The sequence below is a fragment of the Hetaerina americana genome, unplaced genomic scaffold (assembly GCF_022747635.1).
Source record: "Hetaerina americana unplaced genomic scaffold, ioHetAmer1.1.p SCAF_16, whole genome shotgun sequence".
NCBI lineage: Eukaryota > Metazoa > Arthropoda > Insecta > Odonata > Calopterygidae > Hetaerina > Hetaerina americana.
Window position 1 is genome coordinate 12854344 of NW_027286719.1, and position 18584 is coordinate 12872927.

Consider the following 18584-nt stretch of genomic DNA (forward strand, 5'->3'; position numbering starts at 1 on the left):
TGAGACGTGTTAATGTAAACCAGGTCTTCATGTAGGTGAATGCTTCCAAAAATATCATATCATGAAAAATTATAGTTTAAATCATGGTTTATCAATAAAGTTATCAATAATTATGTCAAAAAATCCAAATAAATAAGTTTGCATGGAAAGAATCTCCAGTTTTTCATTCTAGTGCCACGCTTAGCTAATTTGGGGTATTTAAAAAATTGAATCCCGAGTAGACTAAGGCAATCGAGAAAAAAGCACCCAAGTGCAAAGGGTTAACATTAAAATAGGAGGACAAAAACTAGAGCAGGTAGAACAGTTTACGTATCTCGGCAGTGTTTTGGACCAACACGATCAAATTAGTAAGGACTTAAGGAGAAGATTTGCGCTAGGCAAAGAGGCTTTCCCAAGGAGGAGGGAGTTGATGACAGGGACTTCAGTAAGGATATAAAGAAAAGACTCGTGAAAACTTTGATATGGAGCGTAGCTATATGCTGTGCGGAAACGTGGTCATTGAAGCAGGAGGATAGACGTAGATTGGAGGCTTTTGAAATGTGGGTCTGCAGAAGAATGGAGAAGGTGAAATGGATAGAGAAGAAAACAAACGAGGAAGTACTTGGTATGGTGGGCAAAGAGAGGGGTTTGTTGGGAGCAATCCTATGGAGGCAGGAAAAGTGGCTGAGGGGGGTATTGGCCGGCAGCGGGATGTTGAAGACTGTGATAGAGGGTAGAATCTTGCGCAAAAGAGGAAAGGGAAGGAACAGGATAGGGATGTTGGACGGGATGAAGGGAGGAAGAAAGTACTCAGAGCTGAAGAGGGACCTGATGTAGAGTAGGATGTTGTGTTTTGCTAGGGGCCACAAATTATTTAATTAGTAATTACGTCCATCCAAAAACCTACATTAACCGGTAGATTACCTAATAATAAGAATAATATAAATCCTGGCCATCCAAGTTGGGGGTTAGGCATAGGGCTAGCAACCCTAACCTTCACAAATTCGCTTGCTACAAAACCTCTAAGCGTGCCTTGGATAGATAGGGATGGATTTTCAAGATAACGACCTGGCAGACAGACAAGGACAACATATACATGGAAATTAGCGACATGGAATGTTAGAACACTGTTGAAACCAGGTAGAACAATTGAAGTTGCCAATGAAATGCTGAAATATGGTTTGGATGTTATAGCCCTACAGGAAGTGAGATGGGTAGGAAATGGTAGAATTGATAAGAAGAATTTTACAGTACTCTACAGTAGACCCAGCAATAGAACTGGATTATATGGAACTGCTTTCACGATTAATGCAAGGATAAGAAACAACTGGATCATTTTTGAGCCATTAGGGAACAGACTATGTAAAATAACCTTAAAAGGAAAATTCCGTAACATCAGCCATTTATCAGTCCCTACTGAAGATAAAACAGAGGAAGAAAAGCAAGAATTTTATGAAAAACTGGAAAGAGAATGCCAAAAAATACCAAAATATCAAACATTTATCATTCTTGGAGATTTTAATGCAAAACTTGGTAAGGAGACTTCTTGCATTCTGCAGCAGGAAAGTACTCACTGCATGATGTGACAAGTGAAAATGGAAGGTTTCTCTGCCAGCTTGCTCTGTCGCTCAACATGATCATAAAGAGCACATTCTTTGAACATAAAAATATTCACAAAGGTACCTGGAAAATGCCTGGGAGAGGAATTGTGAATCAAATAGATCATGTGCTGGTATCCAGGAGGCATTCATCTTCTATATTAGACATTAGGTCTGCACGAGGACCAAATTGTGACTCTGATCACTAGCTAGTGACAGTAAATTTTAGAGAACAACTGACCCTCTTGGATAAGCTCAATAGGCCAAGAGGGGTTAAATGGAATAGTAAAATTTTAAGAGATCCTGTGCAAGCTTTGAGGTACAAAGATGAAATAAGTAGGAAGTTAACAAGGTATGGGGAAGAACAGACAGAGCAATATTCTATAGAATATCAATTGACAAGAATTAAACAATCTGTTCTACAAACTGCAAAGGACATAATAGGTAAAGCAAAAGTAAAAAGGAATGCAGATTGGTTTGATGATGAGTGTAAACTTGCAATAGAGGAAAAGAATAAGAAGAGATACAACATGCTACAAAGGGAGACTAGATTAACAAGAGAAAAGTATAGGCAGAGCAGGAAAGAAGCTGATAAATTACCGAAAAGAAAAAAAAGGAATACTTAAAAAATAAGATGAAGGCTGTAGAAAAGCTCAATAATGCTAAAGAAAGTAAAAGGTTCTACCAAGCAGTAAAATACATGACTAAATGTTATCAACCAAAAGTGCACTCCTGTAGAAATAAAAATGGTCAAATCGTTGAGGAGGAAAATAAGATACTAGAAAGATGGGCTGAATATTTCAACGGCCTGTATTATAAGGAAATAGCTCCAGGGGTAGAAGAGCATGGACAAAGTCATACAGAAGACCAGGGAGTGCCCATTCCAACAATAGAAGAGGTAATTGAAAGTATTGGAAAACAAAGTAATGAGACAGCACCAGGGGAAGATGGAATAATAGCTGAATTGATTATAAATGGAGTTCAAGATTTAAATAGAGCATTACATCAGCTAATTTGTAGTATTTGGAAGTTGGAAGAGTTCCCAGAAGACTGGAAGACAGGATTGATTTGTCCAATAAATAAAAAAGGTGACAAATATGATTGCAAAAATTATGGGGGCATTACATTACTGAATGTAGCATATAAAGTTTTCACCAGTCTTCTTCTAAAATGCATAAGCACCTATGCTGAAGACATACTTGAAGAATATCAGTGTGGCTTTAGAGCTGGTAGAAGTACCATTGACCAGATATTCTCAGTAAGACAAACAATGAAGAAATGCTACAAATATAATGTTGACTTGCATTTACTCTTCTTTGACTTAAAACAAGCTTTTGACAGCGTGAACAGGAAAGAGAGGCTACGTGTGTTCAGAGGTTATGATATTCCAGAGAAACTGATTAGACTGGTTCAATTGACATTGCATGAATCACAATGTCAAGCCTTTATTGGGGGTAGAGCAAGTCGAGTATTTAATATGACCTCAGGAGTAAGACAAGGAGATGCTCTCTCAGCCACATTATTCAACCTGGCCCTACATAATGCAATGAAAGAATTGAATTTCAGAGGGACCATTGTGCATTTGCATTCAGCAAGGATTCGCATATGCAGATGATATAGCACTAATTGCACAAAATGTGAATAACCTAAAAGAAATGCTCAACATTTTAGAATACACTGGTAAAGAAGAACACTGGTAGAAAACCCTGGTTGGGGCTGAATGCTAGTGAAGGGAAGACCAAATACTTGGAAATATCAGCTTCTAAGAACAAGTAGGACCTGCAAAACATAAAAATTGGGACTTATGAGTTTGAGGGTGTCAAGGAGTTTGCTCTTCTTGGAGTCAGACTTAACAATGAAAATAAGATATCCATGGAGATCAACCAAAGGGTAATGGAAGGTAAAAAGGCATATTTTGAAGGATCTCAGTTTTTCCCGGCGTATTGTATTCAGGAAGTTCTCTCGGGTTTCCCACCGGGTCAGCGTGGTGTGCACCGATGTTTCGAAGGCTGACTCTGCGATCGCAATTCGCAAAGCATTTGATTGATAATAACCATAAAAGTGATTTTGATTTTGAAATTTTACATGTTGAAAGCAAAGGCTATAGATTAGACGCCTTAGAACAGTTAGAAATTTGAAATAGTGTTTGTTTAATTGAAAATATTGTTAACGAATTTCTGTATGCCTCCCACTCTCCCCTCCTTAAAGTCCCAATCCTCACGGTGGCCGATGACACCGCCCCCTCCCCTTCATCTAACCCTCTCTAATCCCCTGACTCACGAGAGCTCTACAATGTAGACTTCTCCCTCCCGCACCACATTCCATCAACATCGCGGAGGGGACGCCAAACTGCCCTCCCCTCCGGCACGCAAACCCATCCTGACTTTACCCCTCCCAAACCTTCCTGATTATCTCCACCCCACCCCCGCCCTGGCTGTATATATAAGAAGGGCTGCAAATGTAGAGAGCTCACCTGATGATGAAGTTTTACTTCGAAACCCGGGTCGTGTGAATAAATCGTTTTCGTGTGGAACTACAAAGTTAGTCCTTTCATTTATTTATAATGAATCGGTTCCATAAAGTTACGCCAGAAACCATTAATTATATTAAGTGAAATTACATAATGTAGACCTCATTGTGACCCCAGCAGGGTCACAATTAGGATGCTTGTCTCCCAGGGAAACAAATGGGTTCCTCTGCCCGCCATATTAATTGTAAGTATCATTGCATTACAGGAATTATCATTAATGCAAGGAAACATTCATTACACAAAAGCCATTATTCCATTTTTATTCCCCTCAACATGGTGTTTAGAGGATATGCCCTGCCTTCGCGACCCTAGTTCTGCTCTAGGGACCTGGGCTCTGCACCAGGAAGGCTTTGTGTGAACTATGGATTTCAGGAAGGCACGAGAGAGTAATTTGGACAAAGCTAATGGCAGTTATGTCAAATATACGAGGGTCATCCGGAAAGTAGTACCCGTTCGTGCCGCATGAAGTGCTGACGACGCGAGTAGCCGCTGGACGAGGTCAGATAGCTTCAGTGGCTTGTCTGCCTTCTCTGAGCCAAGTTGCGTGACGCTAGCATTGCCTGTGTTGTTTCTGTGATTGTTTACAATGTTTAAAAAAATTGAGAACGCCGCCAGTTGTGAAGTGAGGGCAGTGATTAAATTCCTCAATGCAAGAAACGTTCGCCCATGTGATATTCATCGCCAATTAAAGGAGGTGTATGGAGACAATGTAATGGACGAGTCGTCTGTTCGGCGGTGGTGTCGCAACTTCAACATGGGGAGGGGGAACACACACGACGATGAGCGTTCGGGGAGACCGTCTGTCATTACAGACCAACTGGTGAGCTCAGTTGACGAATTCGTGAGGAACGATCGGCGCGTCACAATTGATGACATCTGTGAGCATTTTCCCAATGTTTCTCGAACAATTGTTCATGAAATTGTTAAACACCATCTGCATTATGCAAAAATTTGTGCAAGATGGGTCCCTCGCGTATCTCAATGAGCTGGCGGCGAAGGACTATGCAGCAGGAATACAGAAACTTGTCACACGTTATGACAAATGCCTTAATTTGCTTGGAGATTATGTTGAGAAGTAGTTTAAAGTATCCTCTTTCAAATAAAATTTTTTATGTTTGTTAATATTTACTTTTGTGTCTTTATTTCACGAACGGGTACTACTTTCCGGATGACCCTCGTAGAACTAGACTGGTGGGCTAAGCAAGTTATTAGGCACCTTAAAACATATCAGATTGCACAAGTTACAGTAGCAGAGGGAAAATTGGAATGGTAAGTTATAAGCAGGAGAATGAGACAGGGTTGTCTGTTTTTGCCATTGCTTTTTAACTTGTGTGCTGAGGAAATGAAGAGCGCTGGCATGAGTAGGTCAGGAGTGGGGAATAAAAATGGGGTCAACTCAGGTGCTCTAGTAATAGTCGTTAAAACAGCTGAGGGATTGCACTCAAGAGGATACGATCTGAGGAGGGAGGCACTTGACAGGAGCAATGTGAGAAATATGGAATAAAGATTAGTCACAAAAAGATACAATAATGTTATTCTCCACAAGTAGGAGGACCACGTAAAACATTAAATTTGGGGGGGAATAATCCAGACCAGGTAAAGCATTCCACATATTTGGGCAATATTATGTACGAAAATTGCTGTAGTATTAGAGGCATTAGGCAAGAATTGCATTGGGCAAATAAGCATTCACATGTTGAAGAAAATAAGACTACAATTATGGTAACTTAACGCATATAGAAAAGATAAAGACTTAAATGTGGAGCAGAGCACTACGAGTTCAAAACATGCTCTTTGAGACAAGTGGATGAGCATTGTTGAGAGGTTTTTGAGATGCGAACTTGGAGAAAAAGAAATGTGCTGGGAATAAAATTTTGGATATGGTGAAGAGATAAGAAATTGTTGCATAAAAATTGAAGAATACAGGAAAAGTAAGAGGATAGAGTGGGATCCAATAGAAAGCTGAAGGTTGTGGCAGAAAGAGGAATGTTAGGTAACAAAGGAAGAGGAAGGAAGAGAATAAACAAATTGTCAATACTTTAAATATTATATTTTAATACGCAGAGCCCTTTCAAATTCTTTTCTTTAGGCACATAAAATACAATATCTTACTAAATAATATTGAAAATTTCCTTGAAATCATTTCTATAGAAAATATTTTGCTTTTTATCCTAGATTTCTATTATTTCTTAAAAGTTGAAGTACATCCCACATAAGATAATTTAAAATAGTAGTTTAAATAGAAGATACTGTATAAAACTGGAAATATTCATAAAAGCTAATAAATAAATATTCATTAACTACTCCATAAATGAAAGATGAAATTTAAAGTAAAATATACCCTTTGCATATTACACCTGTTCATAAGCATTTGTGAACCAATTGTTCTTACTGGATAACCAACATTAGCTGTAATCAGATCTACACGAGAAATTTGAACAATTCCTGAAGAACACTCAAATTCAAATCATTCATAGCACTCTGAGTAAGCCAAAACAAGAGTTCAGGAATTGTTCAACAACTTGCATGTATAACTGGGGCACAGTTTTCAAACAATTCATGTTACACCTTGGGCACAGCAACTGAATTAATCATCTACACCTGAGTAATTCTTGGTTTCATTTCTTTTTTCAGATGGACTTACTATTGCTGACTTCCCACTTTTAACAGCTACAGCTTGCTTGGAAGCCATCCATTTCAATCTTAGCCAGTATCCTGAGGTGGCTAAGTGGTATGAGAATTTTAAAAATGAAAATCCCAAACTCTGGAGCATTGTGTTACCAGGAATGGAAGAAGTTCGAGCTTTTGAGAGTAACCCACCTAACCTCTCACACATAGCTCACCCAATACACCCAACCTCCAAAAAATAGTTGCTGAAGCAGTCAGAAGAGAGTTACAACTCTCATCCAAACTGGTGCCTCAGAAATAATGGCCTTGTAATAAAACAACATTTACTACTTAAAATGGGAATTATTTAAGTGTACATTGGACTAAAAATCAAACTACTACAGTGTTCATCATAAGCTAAAAATACCCAAAATTCTTTCATGGGTTGTATATTTTTTATTCAATTAGAACTATACATACACTGCTACACTACAACCCAAATTTTATCTTCATATCTGATCCCCACCCATCTAGGTTTACTTTCTTTTAAGTACCTACAAAACCAAACTTTAAAATACAAACAAATTCTTTTTTAAAAATTTGCACAACATTTAAAATAAGTCATTCACCTCTTTCATTAAACCTCTACTGAAATGACTCATTTTTTCATGAAAGCAATGTATTAAAACATTCAAAATACCAATTTTGTATAAAACAATGGCTACCACAAATACACAACAGTGATGAAAAATCAAGCTACATACATGATTCCATGAAGAAATTTCAAGTTTAGAATTATACACAACAAAATTACAAGGAAACATTATATATCTACCATTTATCTTTATCAACGAATGGCATTGTCTCTCTAACAAAATACTTAAATCTCTTGATAAAAATTTCTTTAATTGAGAATTCAATCTTATTCTTCCCTTATGATTCCAGCATCTTTTCCAATAAAATTGGTTATGTAATTCCTGTCACACACCACTATTTTTCAAAATGTGTGACTTCAAAATTGTAATTGCTTATGAAATAAGATAATTATGTTTGTTAGGGTTGGTAAGATACAAAATCTAGAGAGATGCTTTTACAAAAGGCATACGCATTTATTTTGGTGAGAAGTCATAATAACTGTGAAAAAAATTTCAAACTCAAACATAAGGATGTTTACCTAAGCAATCACATTAGCATGATTTTAATTCAATCTGATCTGGCACTCTCGCACATTATGAAATGTGTGGCATAATGTCATTAATAGATATTAAATTTTTAAACATGGAATATTGTTTAAAATAAAGATTATTCATATTGGAAAGAATTTTGGCATTTTTAATGAAAATTGTTCTCACAATGTGCATCTATTAATGTGACCCTCAAAAAAATACACAATAATGGTCAAAGGTATCTCATCTATATATCATCCTGCACCAGTCCATAATGAGGAGTTAAAATCATATTTCTTACATTTTTCAAATCAGAAATAGAAAACAAAAACATATGTCATGTTCATGTTAAAATTAAATTACAATTTGAATTTATTTTATTACCAGTCTTCCCAATTCTTGAGAATCTCTTTGCATTTCATGTGGTTGATCTTCAAGCTAATTTGAAAAATAGTTATAATACTGAAAACCGGTTTCCTTTGCAAAGTCATACGAGGGGAAGGTTTAAGTGTCCCTCAGCAGTGAATATGAATCTGTGTTTTTAAAGGCACCTCTGTGCTAGCATGAACATATTCCATATTCATTGATTATTTTCCTCCTAAGCATCTTTAAAAACACAGTATCCACTGCAGATGCGTAGATAGATATATCTGCCACACCACATGCTAGCGTGTGGCGCAGTAAAAAAACAAAAGTACGCCGTGAGAGACAAAAGATATTTAAGGATGGACCCAAGTAAGAGAAAGGAAAAAGAAAAAAGAGGGAGAGGCAGTGTCATTTCTATGGTAAGGCCATTTTTATAAGGTAAGGATAAATATTGAATGACTGCATAGCAAACAAAGAAGTAAAGAGGAAGCAAACAAGAGGAAAAATTGAGGACTAGTGTTCTGTAAGGATAAATGGAAGAGGGAAAAGCAATGGGGCCCAGGTCTGAATTTTAACTATTGTTGGATTTGCACATGGAATTGTATTCATATGGGTCAAGACCATTGTTGTGGGGGGGGGGGATTTTCAAGAGATATGTCTGCAGGAGATTTGACTTGGCAGAGGGGTTGGTTTCAATTAAAAATCCAGCATCACGAAGAATTAAATAGAAACCAACCGCTCTTGATCACCTGCAGACTAATCTAATGGGAACTGGTGTGTCAATGTGGCTAACCCCTTGTCTTCTATCTACCCTTAGCTTCCATCCACCAAACCACATCCATACCCAGGGGCAAACTGTTATCTTTTATCACTTAAGAACAGCAAAAGGGCCAAGAACATCCAACTGGTCTTGCAGGCACCATTTGTCCAAATATTCTCCAGCAAGCGACTGTGCCCCAAGAGTCATATCCTGGTTTAATCCTCTCCCATCCCTCATTCCACTCTTCATTCCTCTCATCCTTGATATCATTGGCCACTGAAAACCATTCAGGAAATAAAATGGAGAGGAATGGAAAAAATAAGTTGGACATGGCGTAAGACTAATGATGAATTTTTAAAGTGTAATAAAAGAATGGAAGCTATTAGGTTAAATTCAAATAGTATAAAAGACATGATAGGAGACACTGTGAGGCAATCGAATGTTAAAATAGATGACAAAAAGGAGGAATTTTGGTAGGGGGAAGAGAATATGACTTTTGGATGGCATGAAGATAGGTATTAAATGAGGACTGACAAAAATAATGTTGAATATGCAACAGAAAATCAAAGTAATAAATAGTGTATAATAGTTTTCACATACTCCCCCTAATCAGTTGGTTACCTTCTAAGATGAGCGGCAGTTAACATTCACATATGAATACTTCCTCAAGAAGAGTATTTGAAATGTTACAAAGCATACTCAATATGGAATCTTTGCAGTACCAAAGTTTCCTCATGTGCAACTTCTTTAATGATGGTTCATACAAAATATATTTGCTATTACAAAAGCACAATGAGTTTGGCATTGAAGCAACCTTTCTGCTCTTCCCATTAACTTCCTTAATCTATGTTCTTTCCTTCTATCTTAATTGGCCCTTCACATTCACCAAATTCCACTATCCTGTGATTTAAGTTTTTCTTTAACTTCCCTAATGTATACCAACTGAGCACTCCATTCCAGTAACTGCAGCTATGAAATGGTTTTTGTTATGATATGATTGTCTTGTGTTAAACTTGTGACAGCTAGACAGAGTCACCCATATAAAATTGTGGCACATTATTTCATTACAAAGAACCATTAAAGCTTGAATACACAATATTTGGATAATGCAAAAAATTTCATTTTATAAAAAATTACTTCAGAAAATACGGCTAAAGGAGCAAAATAAGCAATATTTTTCAGGAAGTAGGTAATCACACATGTATATCCTTGTTGAAACATTTGAATTTTTGCATGGTAAACCAAATTATTGCTGTTAAATATGGCATAGTTTTGTCTACAGAAATATTTGATTAAGACGGTCAAAGAAAAGAAAACAAGGGCTGAAACTGTAAAAGGGAACACCACCAAAAAAGAAAAAATATGAAAATAGATCTTAAGTGATGAACTTGCATCAATCAAAGGTAAACTACCTATTAAATTTGGGTTTCAAACAACCACTAAGTATGCATTATGTATGGTTTGAACTCCCCCCTCACATTTGCCCCATATCTAGAAAAATATTCGAACCCAAATATTAGCACCAGCAGTCCCTGTATCAAGCAATGTGAAACCAAGCTTCTTTCACAATGGCCAGCTCTTCAATAATTATTTTAGCATTTGGCCATCAGTTATATGCTCAAAAGTGACAGATGTAAAGCAGCATGGCACTGTTATCTTCTGATAACTTCATTGCTACCAGTTCTTTACCAGCTTATAGGGGCTGCATTGCCAGCTTTATAAAAATTACCTAAGGGTAAGTGTCCTTCACTAATGTAGTGACACACTTAACTTAAATGGACTCCAGCATCCATGGTGCTGGAATCCATCCAAATTATGAGTCTCATTCGTTGCCCTTTTCAACTTACCTTCTTCACCTCCATTCCTCCCCATCCAACAAAAGCTAGGGTGACTAAAAATGTCAACCTTTTGGGAGCAACAACAATTCAAACATAGAAAACATAAAAAAAGAACTCTTACAAATTTTTATATTTTGGCACTCAGGCCACCTTTGTCAGTAGTTAAAGAGAGCTGTTCTTGTGGTGAGGAGCCAGGGTAGAGAGAGGGGCGCTGATGGAGCTGTGGCTGAAGGGAACGATTGCAAGGTATGTGCGAGAGGGTACCAATGCATAATCTGGAGAACAGAAAGAAGAATAAGCACTATGACATAAGCATCTTATGAGATCTCTCATCTACATGCTACTTCCAGATTTGGGGAGGATTTGAGGATTGAAATATAAAGAGTAATTAAAATATTGGCTGTGGGCATCTGAGTGTTCGGGGATGAGATAATTGGTTAAGGTGGCAGATTTTATGGAGTTAAGGTTATTATTAACTCAGATGGATCAGTGAAAAAGGCACGTGGAATCTTGGGAATGTGTTTTCGAGGGGGGGGGAAGGGAAGGACAGCTTGTTGCAACAGCGGTAGTTACAATGTTGCAAATGCCAGTAGTTTATGGTAGAAAAGGAGTAGAGGATAGAATTTAATCTACGCATAGGGATGGGAAGACTAGAAGAACCTGAGAACCAATTTTCAGGACACGTTTTCAGACAACATTTGTTATTTTTTCAGTTATTTTCTGCAACTTAAGAGAAGATGAAAGAAGAACTTCCTAAAAAATTTCCTCCTGATTCTACTATGAGCGATTCCTTCACAAAAAAAAGTTTAATATAAATTTGTATTATCATATTCCATTCTTTCAGGATCATGAATTCCTGATATCAATAAAAAAATTTTTTAACTGAAAATCAAGAAGCAGTCAAAATGAATTGCACATAGTAAAGATGGTGGCACACTGTACATTGTTTGAAAATGAGGATTAACGTAGAGAGCAAGTTTCAATTTACGAAATGACAGGCACAGACCAAAATAATTGCATGTGATGGTGTTGATTGTTGTTTAGATATGTAACTAATGCATGATGACTGACTCAATCATGATTTTCTCTGGATGTATAGTAATTTTATTTTGTGACAAGAATAATAGTTATTCATACAGTTTTTCCATTAACCTACAAAATATGAATTTATAGTTCAAATGTTAATACTATATTGATCATCATAAATTAAAATAATCGATTTTTTTAAATTCACCGATGGTTTCAGGTGAACTTCATCTTTCCAATATCAAGTCCTCTTACGATATTATTTTGTTAAGGTTTCAGAATTTACAAAATTGGGGTTTTTGAAAATATTCTCTTTTGAAATGTTTTTAGACAATTGGATACTCATCTAACATCCCTGCAAGAGTTGATTTGGAAACATTCAATACTCCTTTTTCTCTGAGAAAAGTTCCTAGATACTGAACTGAAAATTAGGATGATGAAAAAATGGGAAGTCTTTGAATATTGTCCAAGCATAGTGCAAACACAGAATGAGAAATTCAGGATGGAAGCACACCCAAAGATAGCACTGCATTTATGCCTGAATTGTGACTAATTGACAAGTTTTTTACGATCATAACAAATGTATTGTAGTAGGGGGCACCCTGAGACAATAGATATGTATACATAATCAACTATATATTAGTTCCCGAGAGTTGCACAAAACGTCCTATTTGGTCATTTTATTTTGACTGGCCGTTATTTCTAGACTTCAGAAAATTAGTTCCAAACACACACACAAAAACATTTACTCTGCTTCACATGAGACCAAATTTATATTAATTGTTGAAAGTGAACTAGCAGCATCGCAAATTATCTGTCATTTCACACAGTATTTCAGTGAGAGCATGATGAAAAATACCCCACTCACGGAGTTCAGAAAAACAATGATATATTGTTTATCTATGCTGCCACAAACAATTAAAAACACGAAGTTTATGCTAAATGTTTATACTCCATAAGGCACAAGAAATCGAGGCTGCCAAATCCTATTACCATATTTACAAATATGTAACATTAAAATTAAACCATACTCGCCCGGTAAATTCTAGTGTACTTCTTCCTTAACAATTTTAAGGCATATCTAGAGTTAAGACTAAAATAAATGCAGACATACTAGTGATATTTCGCAATCTCAAAAACCATTTTATTAATAACCACTGATCTACAACTACCAAAAATGGCTCATGGAACCAGTGGCATGGCTCAATCACGAGTGAAGTTACGCGCAATAATTCCCGTAATTTTTCTTCACAGTTTTTCCCAGTTCAAACATATTTAAGGGTCACATTGCCGGCTGCTCTAAAAAATTAACCGTTGACCAGCATTTCAATATTCACTGAAAATTTCATTATCGAGCTATATCACATGAATAAATTTGTGATGACGAAGTAAAAGTTTAATAATAAAGTTACTCTAGAAATAGTAAAGTTACTCTCACTGAGTGGTGATATCGTTCAAAAATGATTTAAAAAATTACGCTTAATTCAATGTACTCGCTTGAAGCAAAATCTTTCGTACAATATGGTAAAATGCATTGATCCCCCCCTAATCAGTCGCATAGCATATGGAAATAAAACTAAACAAATTTTGCAGGAGAAGAATGCGACATCATTTGACAGTTTTCACATGGGTTTTAGAGATTTATCAACCAGTTGTCCCATATAAATAAGCTGTTCAGCATCACTAATTGAGCGGCATAATTCAGATTATATTAACGCCTGGGTTGATTTAAAGTCTAAAAAATGTGTGATGGCATGTCATTCTTTATTTTTAACATCGTCATACAAGATTACATCAATATTACTTGTTTTGAAGAGGTCTAACGTAACAATTGTCACAAAATCAAAATGAAACCAAGAGAAATGGAATTCAGTATGAAAAAAAGAGGAATCATATAAAAAATTGTGCAGATAATACGTTCATATAACTGCTGACTTTAAACCTTAAATGGATTCACATTTCTGAGGTAATAACCTGCAACCTTAAATACTATACTGTCATTCTAACGACATCAGTCGTATAGGTAACGAGTTACGACACAAATAATGCGAGAAATAAAATGTTGAATATTCAGTCTAAGCGCCGAATGTGAGCATCAAGAGTCATAAATGTAGAACAACATTTCTTCAACTTACAAGAGGGGAAACATCCATCCCTTCAAACGCGTGCGCTGTTACACTAACTTAGGTTGAAAAAGTCTTGTGCCTGAAATAAAATCACTTCTTTTTCGGAGTACCACTTGTGCCAGACTTTTTTCCAGACGTAAGCGACTGTTTTCCACTTAAAGCTTTGGATCTCAGCTCCTTTTCCATCGATTCATTGATCGTTTTCAGAAGGACTTTCTTTAACTTCCGTGTCTCAGGAGTCTTCTTCGCTTTCGGCGGTACAGGACGAGCTGAAAGAAAATATTCGAATATTAACTAAACACGGAAAAATCCTAATCCTTCCATAGCACGGAAGTTCCTGCAGCCCGTGCAATGGCCGAAACTATTGACGGAATAACAGCTTACTTGGTTTTTTCGTCACGCCCTTACTCTTCTTCATTTTCGCAGATGCAGGTAATTTAGCCTTGACCTTCAATTTTCCTTGCGGCATAATTATTATCCAATAGTACCCTGATCACAAATATTACTTGGGTATCCTTATTCAACCACGTGATCAGACGCGTAACCTTTAAAAACAACCACCATTGATCAATGGAACGGGCAGAGTTGCCAGATATGTTACGAAACTATTCACCAAAAGATGGCACTGAAATGGCCAGAAACCGCCGACAGCGCCAGCCATCACGAAAAATCGCCATTATCGTGTTGAATTCGAGAAGTAACTTGAAGTAATTGTAAGAAATAGTGAAATTATGTACCAAAATGAATGAGGTTTTGTAATCACAGCAAGTTAGCGTTGTCCTTTTCTATTACAGAAACTACTCTTGAGAGTGCACACGTAACCAGGGTTTCAGATTATGTTGCAGATGTCCTAGGAGACTTTTCTCGAAGAAAGAGTGAAAGAAACGTATAACGTTTTGAAGGACGTGGGATAGGATCTTAAAAAATATAATAAGGAAAAGATACATATTTAATACAAAGTAATTGACTTTCGTGATACCTCATGTCGTTGATCAATGATTAATCAGTTATCCACCTAAAGGTAGGTGAGGCTCACCCTTTTTAATTGTAAGCCCTATGGCGTATGGGTTTCTGGCAAATATATGCGGGCTACTTCACGGCCCTTAAACGCCTCTGATTTCCCTGGAAGATCTGGTAGGCGAAAACTGATACAGCTTTGAAGCTGGCGGTTCCCAGAGGCGTTCCTGTGAATCTAACACTAGCCGACCGTGTAGTAGCATGTAGTATGAAACAAATATCAAACTACAAAAATCGAGGGGGGGGGTTGTCAACGGTAGTTTTAATATGCCATGACGCGGTACCGGAACGGGTGCTGAGGCCCTTTAAGGTTCATCTGGAATATGTTGTATTTAAAGGAAAGCTAAGACAATGGTAATAATAATAAATGGTGGGGGGCACAAAAGCATGGAATTCACATGCTTACGATTTACTTCATCGATAACACACACAAAGGCAAAGCTTTCCATATTAACTATCAGAATAATTTCTAGAATACAGGGAAGGAACGACGCACACCAAGGACGGTCAATTAGAGATGCTGATTTCTTTTTTCATGCAAATAAATGTATTTAATATGAAATAGTACCAGATGTTTGGCGAAATTATCACATCTGTAAGTAGCCCAACTATCGCCAAACCTGGTAACTTTGGGTATAGGAGATTCGACAGTCACCAGCCAAGCAACAGCCGTATGTTCAAGTTGAAAGACGGTCCTGAGCCGAAATGTTGAAGTCATCCGAACTGCCTAGCAAAAGAATTCATTAAACGTTGAACATTATTGGGCAGTCATTGTGAACACATGAAGCCTTGCCCTTGATGAATCAATTCGAGATGAATAAGCTGGAAAATTCCAATAAAAGGAGGTATTGACTACACGGTGGTGGAGAGAGTGATATTTTAAAAATTGCTCCGGATGACGAGAACACTCAAGCGATCTCTTGAATTGCGATAATTTCTAATATTATGGAGCATATATAATGAAAATTAATTTTTAAAGTAATTATGCAAGTTTATACATCTTAATTGGTGTGGGAAACTAATGATAAGCATTCGCTTCACATTTTACCATGTAACCAAGACCTAGTCATACTCGTTTTCCTGATTTTCAGCTTAAATGTCTCTTTTTACCTTTGCTATTTGCAAGTTATTTCACGAAAGACAATCACGTGAATTGGTCGAATGAGTGCGTTATTTAAAACTCCCAAATATAATAAAAAACTAGCCCTAGTTCGCAACTCCACTAGTAACACTACTAGAGATGTAGTGGTTACACTCATTTTATGGGTCATGCTATGTGTGGTAAGACAAGCATTAGCATGCTGTTCCTTCTGTTGGGCGTTATGTTCGCTAGTTTTTCCCCGCGTATTCAAACGACTTAGCAACACAGATCTCCTTTAATGGAGGAAAACCATCATGAAGTCATAACAATTCTTAGTCACTCAGCAGATGTTGAACATACTATAATACTACATAGTGAAGTAGAATTTTCTCTTTTTTCAGATTTTATAGTCTCACTAAATACAATACGTTTGATGAAAACAAGGGAGAAAATTCCCGTACTATGTGTAAAATTTCAATGACGATTTCAACTATTGCTTCCGATACATCGATATATTTCGACGATTGCGATCATCTCTTGGAGCGATTGCATCTAGGAAGGCATGGGCCCCGCTGAAGTAGTTAGGGGGATCGAAGGACTGACTGTAAATAAGAATGAGTTCCAGTGTTGTGTAGATAGTTATGAGTGTGGCCCCCGTGTTTAGTATGATGGCCTCTGGGAAGAAGTCAAAGTTATGCTTCAGTAAGTGGATTCCCAATGGTGATTTACTACTTAATTTGGTCTGTAAAAGGAAAAACTTAAAAGATTTCTCTGTTTTCTGCTGTATAATCAGGCTTACGTATCTCCAAATATGCTGATAATCCTATAATTTACCAGAAAAAGTTAATTTTCGGATTTTTTGCTTGTCCTTTTTTTCTTAATGTAATCGTGACTTAGTATTTTCTTTTTTGTTCTATTGTATTCAAGGTTCTTTCACTCGCCCTGGGGCAATTAATACATTTTTGTTGGGATGTATATTGTTCATACCTCCAGGAGGGCAGAGGAAAAGTCTATGGCATTATATATCAATGGGTCATGATCCTTAAATATTTTGAAAAAAAGCTTTCTGCATCTACGTCTTAACAAAATGTACTAATTGCCCCAGGGCGAGTAAAAGACCCTTAAATACTAAAAAAAAGTTTTCAAATACACTGTGACTGTAGCCAATGAAACGTTGGCTTCAGGAATTTCCGAAAAGATTTGGTCATGTCGGTGTTTGTCGTTATATTTGAAGGGACATAATTGCCCAAGAAGCCTAGGCTTGAAGTAGAAATGCTTCTGAGGTGGTCGGAGGTAATTTGGCAACTTCTAAAAATCGTGTTGGTCAGTCCTCATATCAAAGATTTTCCTAGTATTTACGGGGCCAGCATAAGGGCTTGAGAAAATGTTCGGTCGACCGTGTGGGACTTGTTTAAATAGTTATGATTTTTGTATTTGAAATATACTTGCTAGTAAAAGCTGATTATTGAGTTTTTATCACTACCTCAATAAATATCTGTGTATGATGGTTTACGTTAAGTTATAGCCTCATTTTCAATGTGCAGATTCTGAAAGTTTGATGCTCAATTTCAACTAGTGTTTTCATGTTAATGTTTTACTATGGCAGTTATTCATTATAGGTAATTTTTTCGTGGTAGACCTGCGGTCGTGCTCCTGATACGAAGCGGAGTCAACCTTTCATGCATATGAAAAGTTGATGGTACTTAATTGCACGATGAAATTATTAGAATAAACTCTCTAGTTATCCGATGCATTTGCTTATTTCTGCCCAGAGAGTCTGTGATAGATAAGAAAGGGAGCACACTAACATGTAATCTGGTGATAGTAGTACAGCCCAAAATCCTTTCAAGACTCGATTAACTCCTCATTGAGATATTCAAGGAGTCCCGTAACAGTGGATTCTACAGATACAAGATATTTCCAATATTCCTGTATATTATACCTGTTGATCTGTGTCTATTTTAACTTCAGTTGTTGGCTAACAAATAATTTTAAGACTTGATATAAATAAAGATGTTAATGACTCTAATCTAAGTAAGTAAAAGTATCAGTTTTATTAGTAATGGCATAGCAAAAGGAGAGGAGTAAATATGCTTCCCTTTTATTAGAAAATCCTTCAGTTGAGGACTTTTCAAAGGTTGCCAACCCCCAAATCATTTCATTTTTCTGGAAGGTTGAGACAAAATTAGAGGTTATACCAGAGAGGCTAGCTAAAGTTAATGGTAAAGCTTAGTAATTAATGGTGAGTAAAATATGTGATCACATAGTTTTTTCAACACCTTTAATGCTCCATTTATTTTCCTTCATTAAAATTATTTTATATCAAATAAAAATATATTGACCAAAGAGTAGTGTAAGTATAAATGTTTTGCGCTTCATTAATGACCTATATTGTTTCCTTTATCTGATATAAATATAAAATATTCTTAATTTCCTTAATTGATTCTTCAGATAATTTTGTTTAAGTGTTGGTTTTATTTCTAGTTCCTA

At 36.6% G+C, this 18584-nt stretch overlaps 2 protein-coding genes across 5 annotated transcripts in view; both read left to right on the forward strand.

Annotated features, from left to right (window-relative positions):
• LOC139687020 (neuropeptide SIFamide receptor-like) overlaps nucleotides 1–8023 on the forward strand; it is a 465437-nt gene extending 457414 nt beyond the window's left edge. For all 4 annotated transcript variants that reach the window (XM_071584113.1, XM_071584115.1, XM_071584116.1 and 1 more), the window contains one exon: nucleotides 6742–8023. In XM_071584113.1, coding sequence (XP_071440214.1) covers nucleotides 6742–6977 — 236 coding nt within the window. In that variant the 3' untranslated portion in view covers nucleotides 6978–8023. The remainder of the gene's footprint in view (nucleotides 1–6741) is intronic.
• An 8540-nt stretch (nucleotides 8024–16563) lies between these two features.
• Nucleotides 16564–18584, forward strand: part of LOC139687021 (hydroxymethylglutaryl-CoA synthase 1-like) — a 56667-nt gene continuing 54646 nt past the window's right edge. Inside the window, exon 1 of the mRNA XM_071584118.1 lies at nucleotides 16564–16796. The gene's annotated coding sequence lies outside the window, so the exon portion shown is untranslated. The remainder of the gene's footprint in view (nucleotides 16797–18584) is intronic.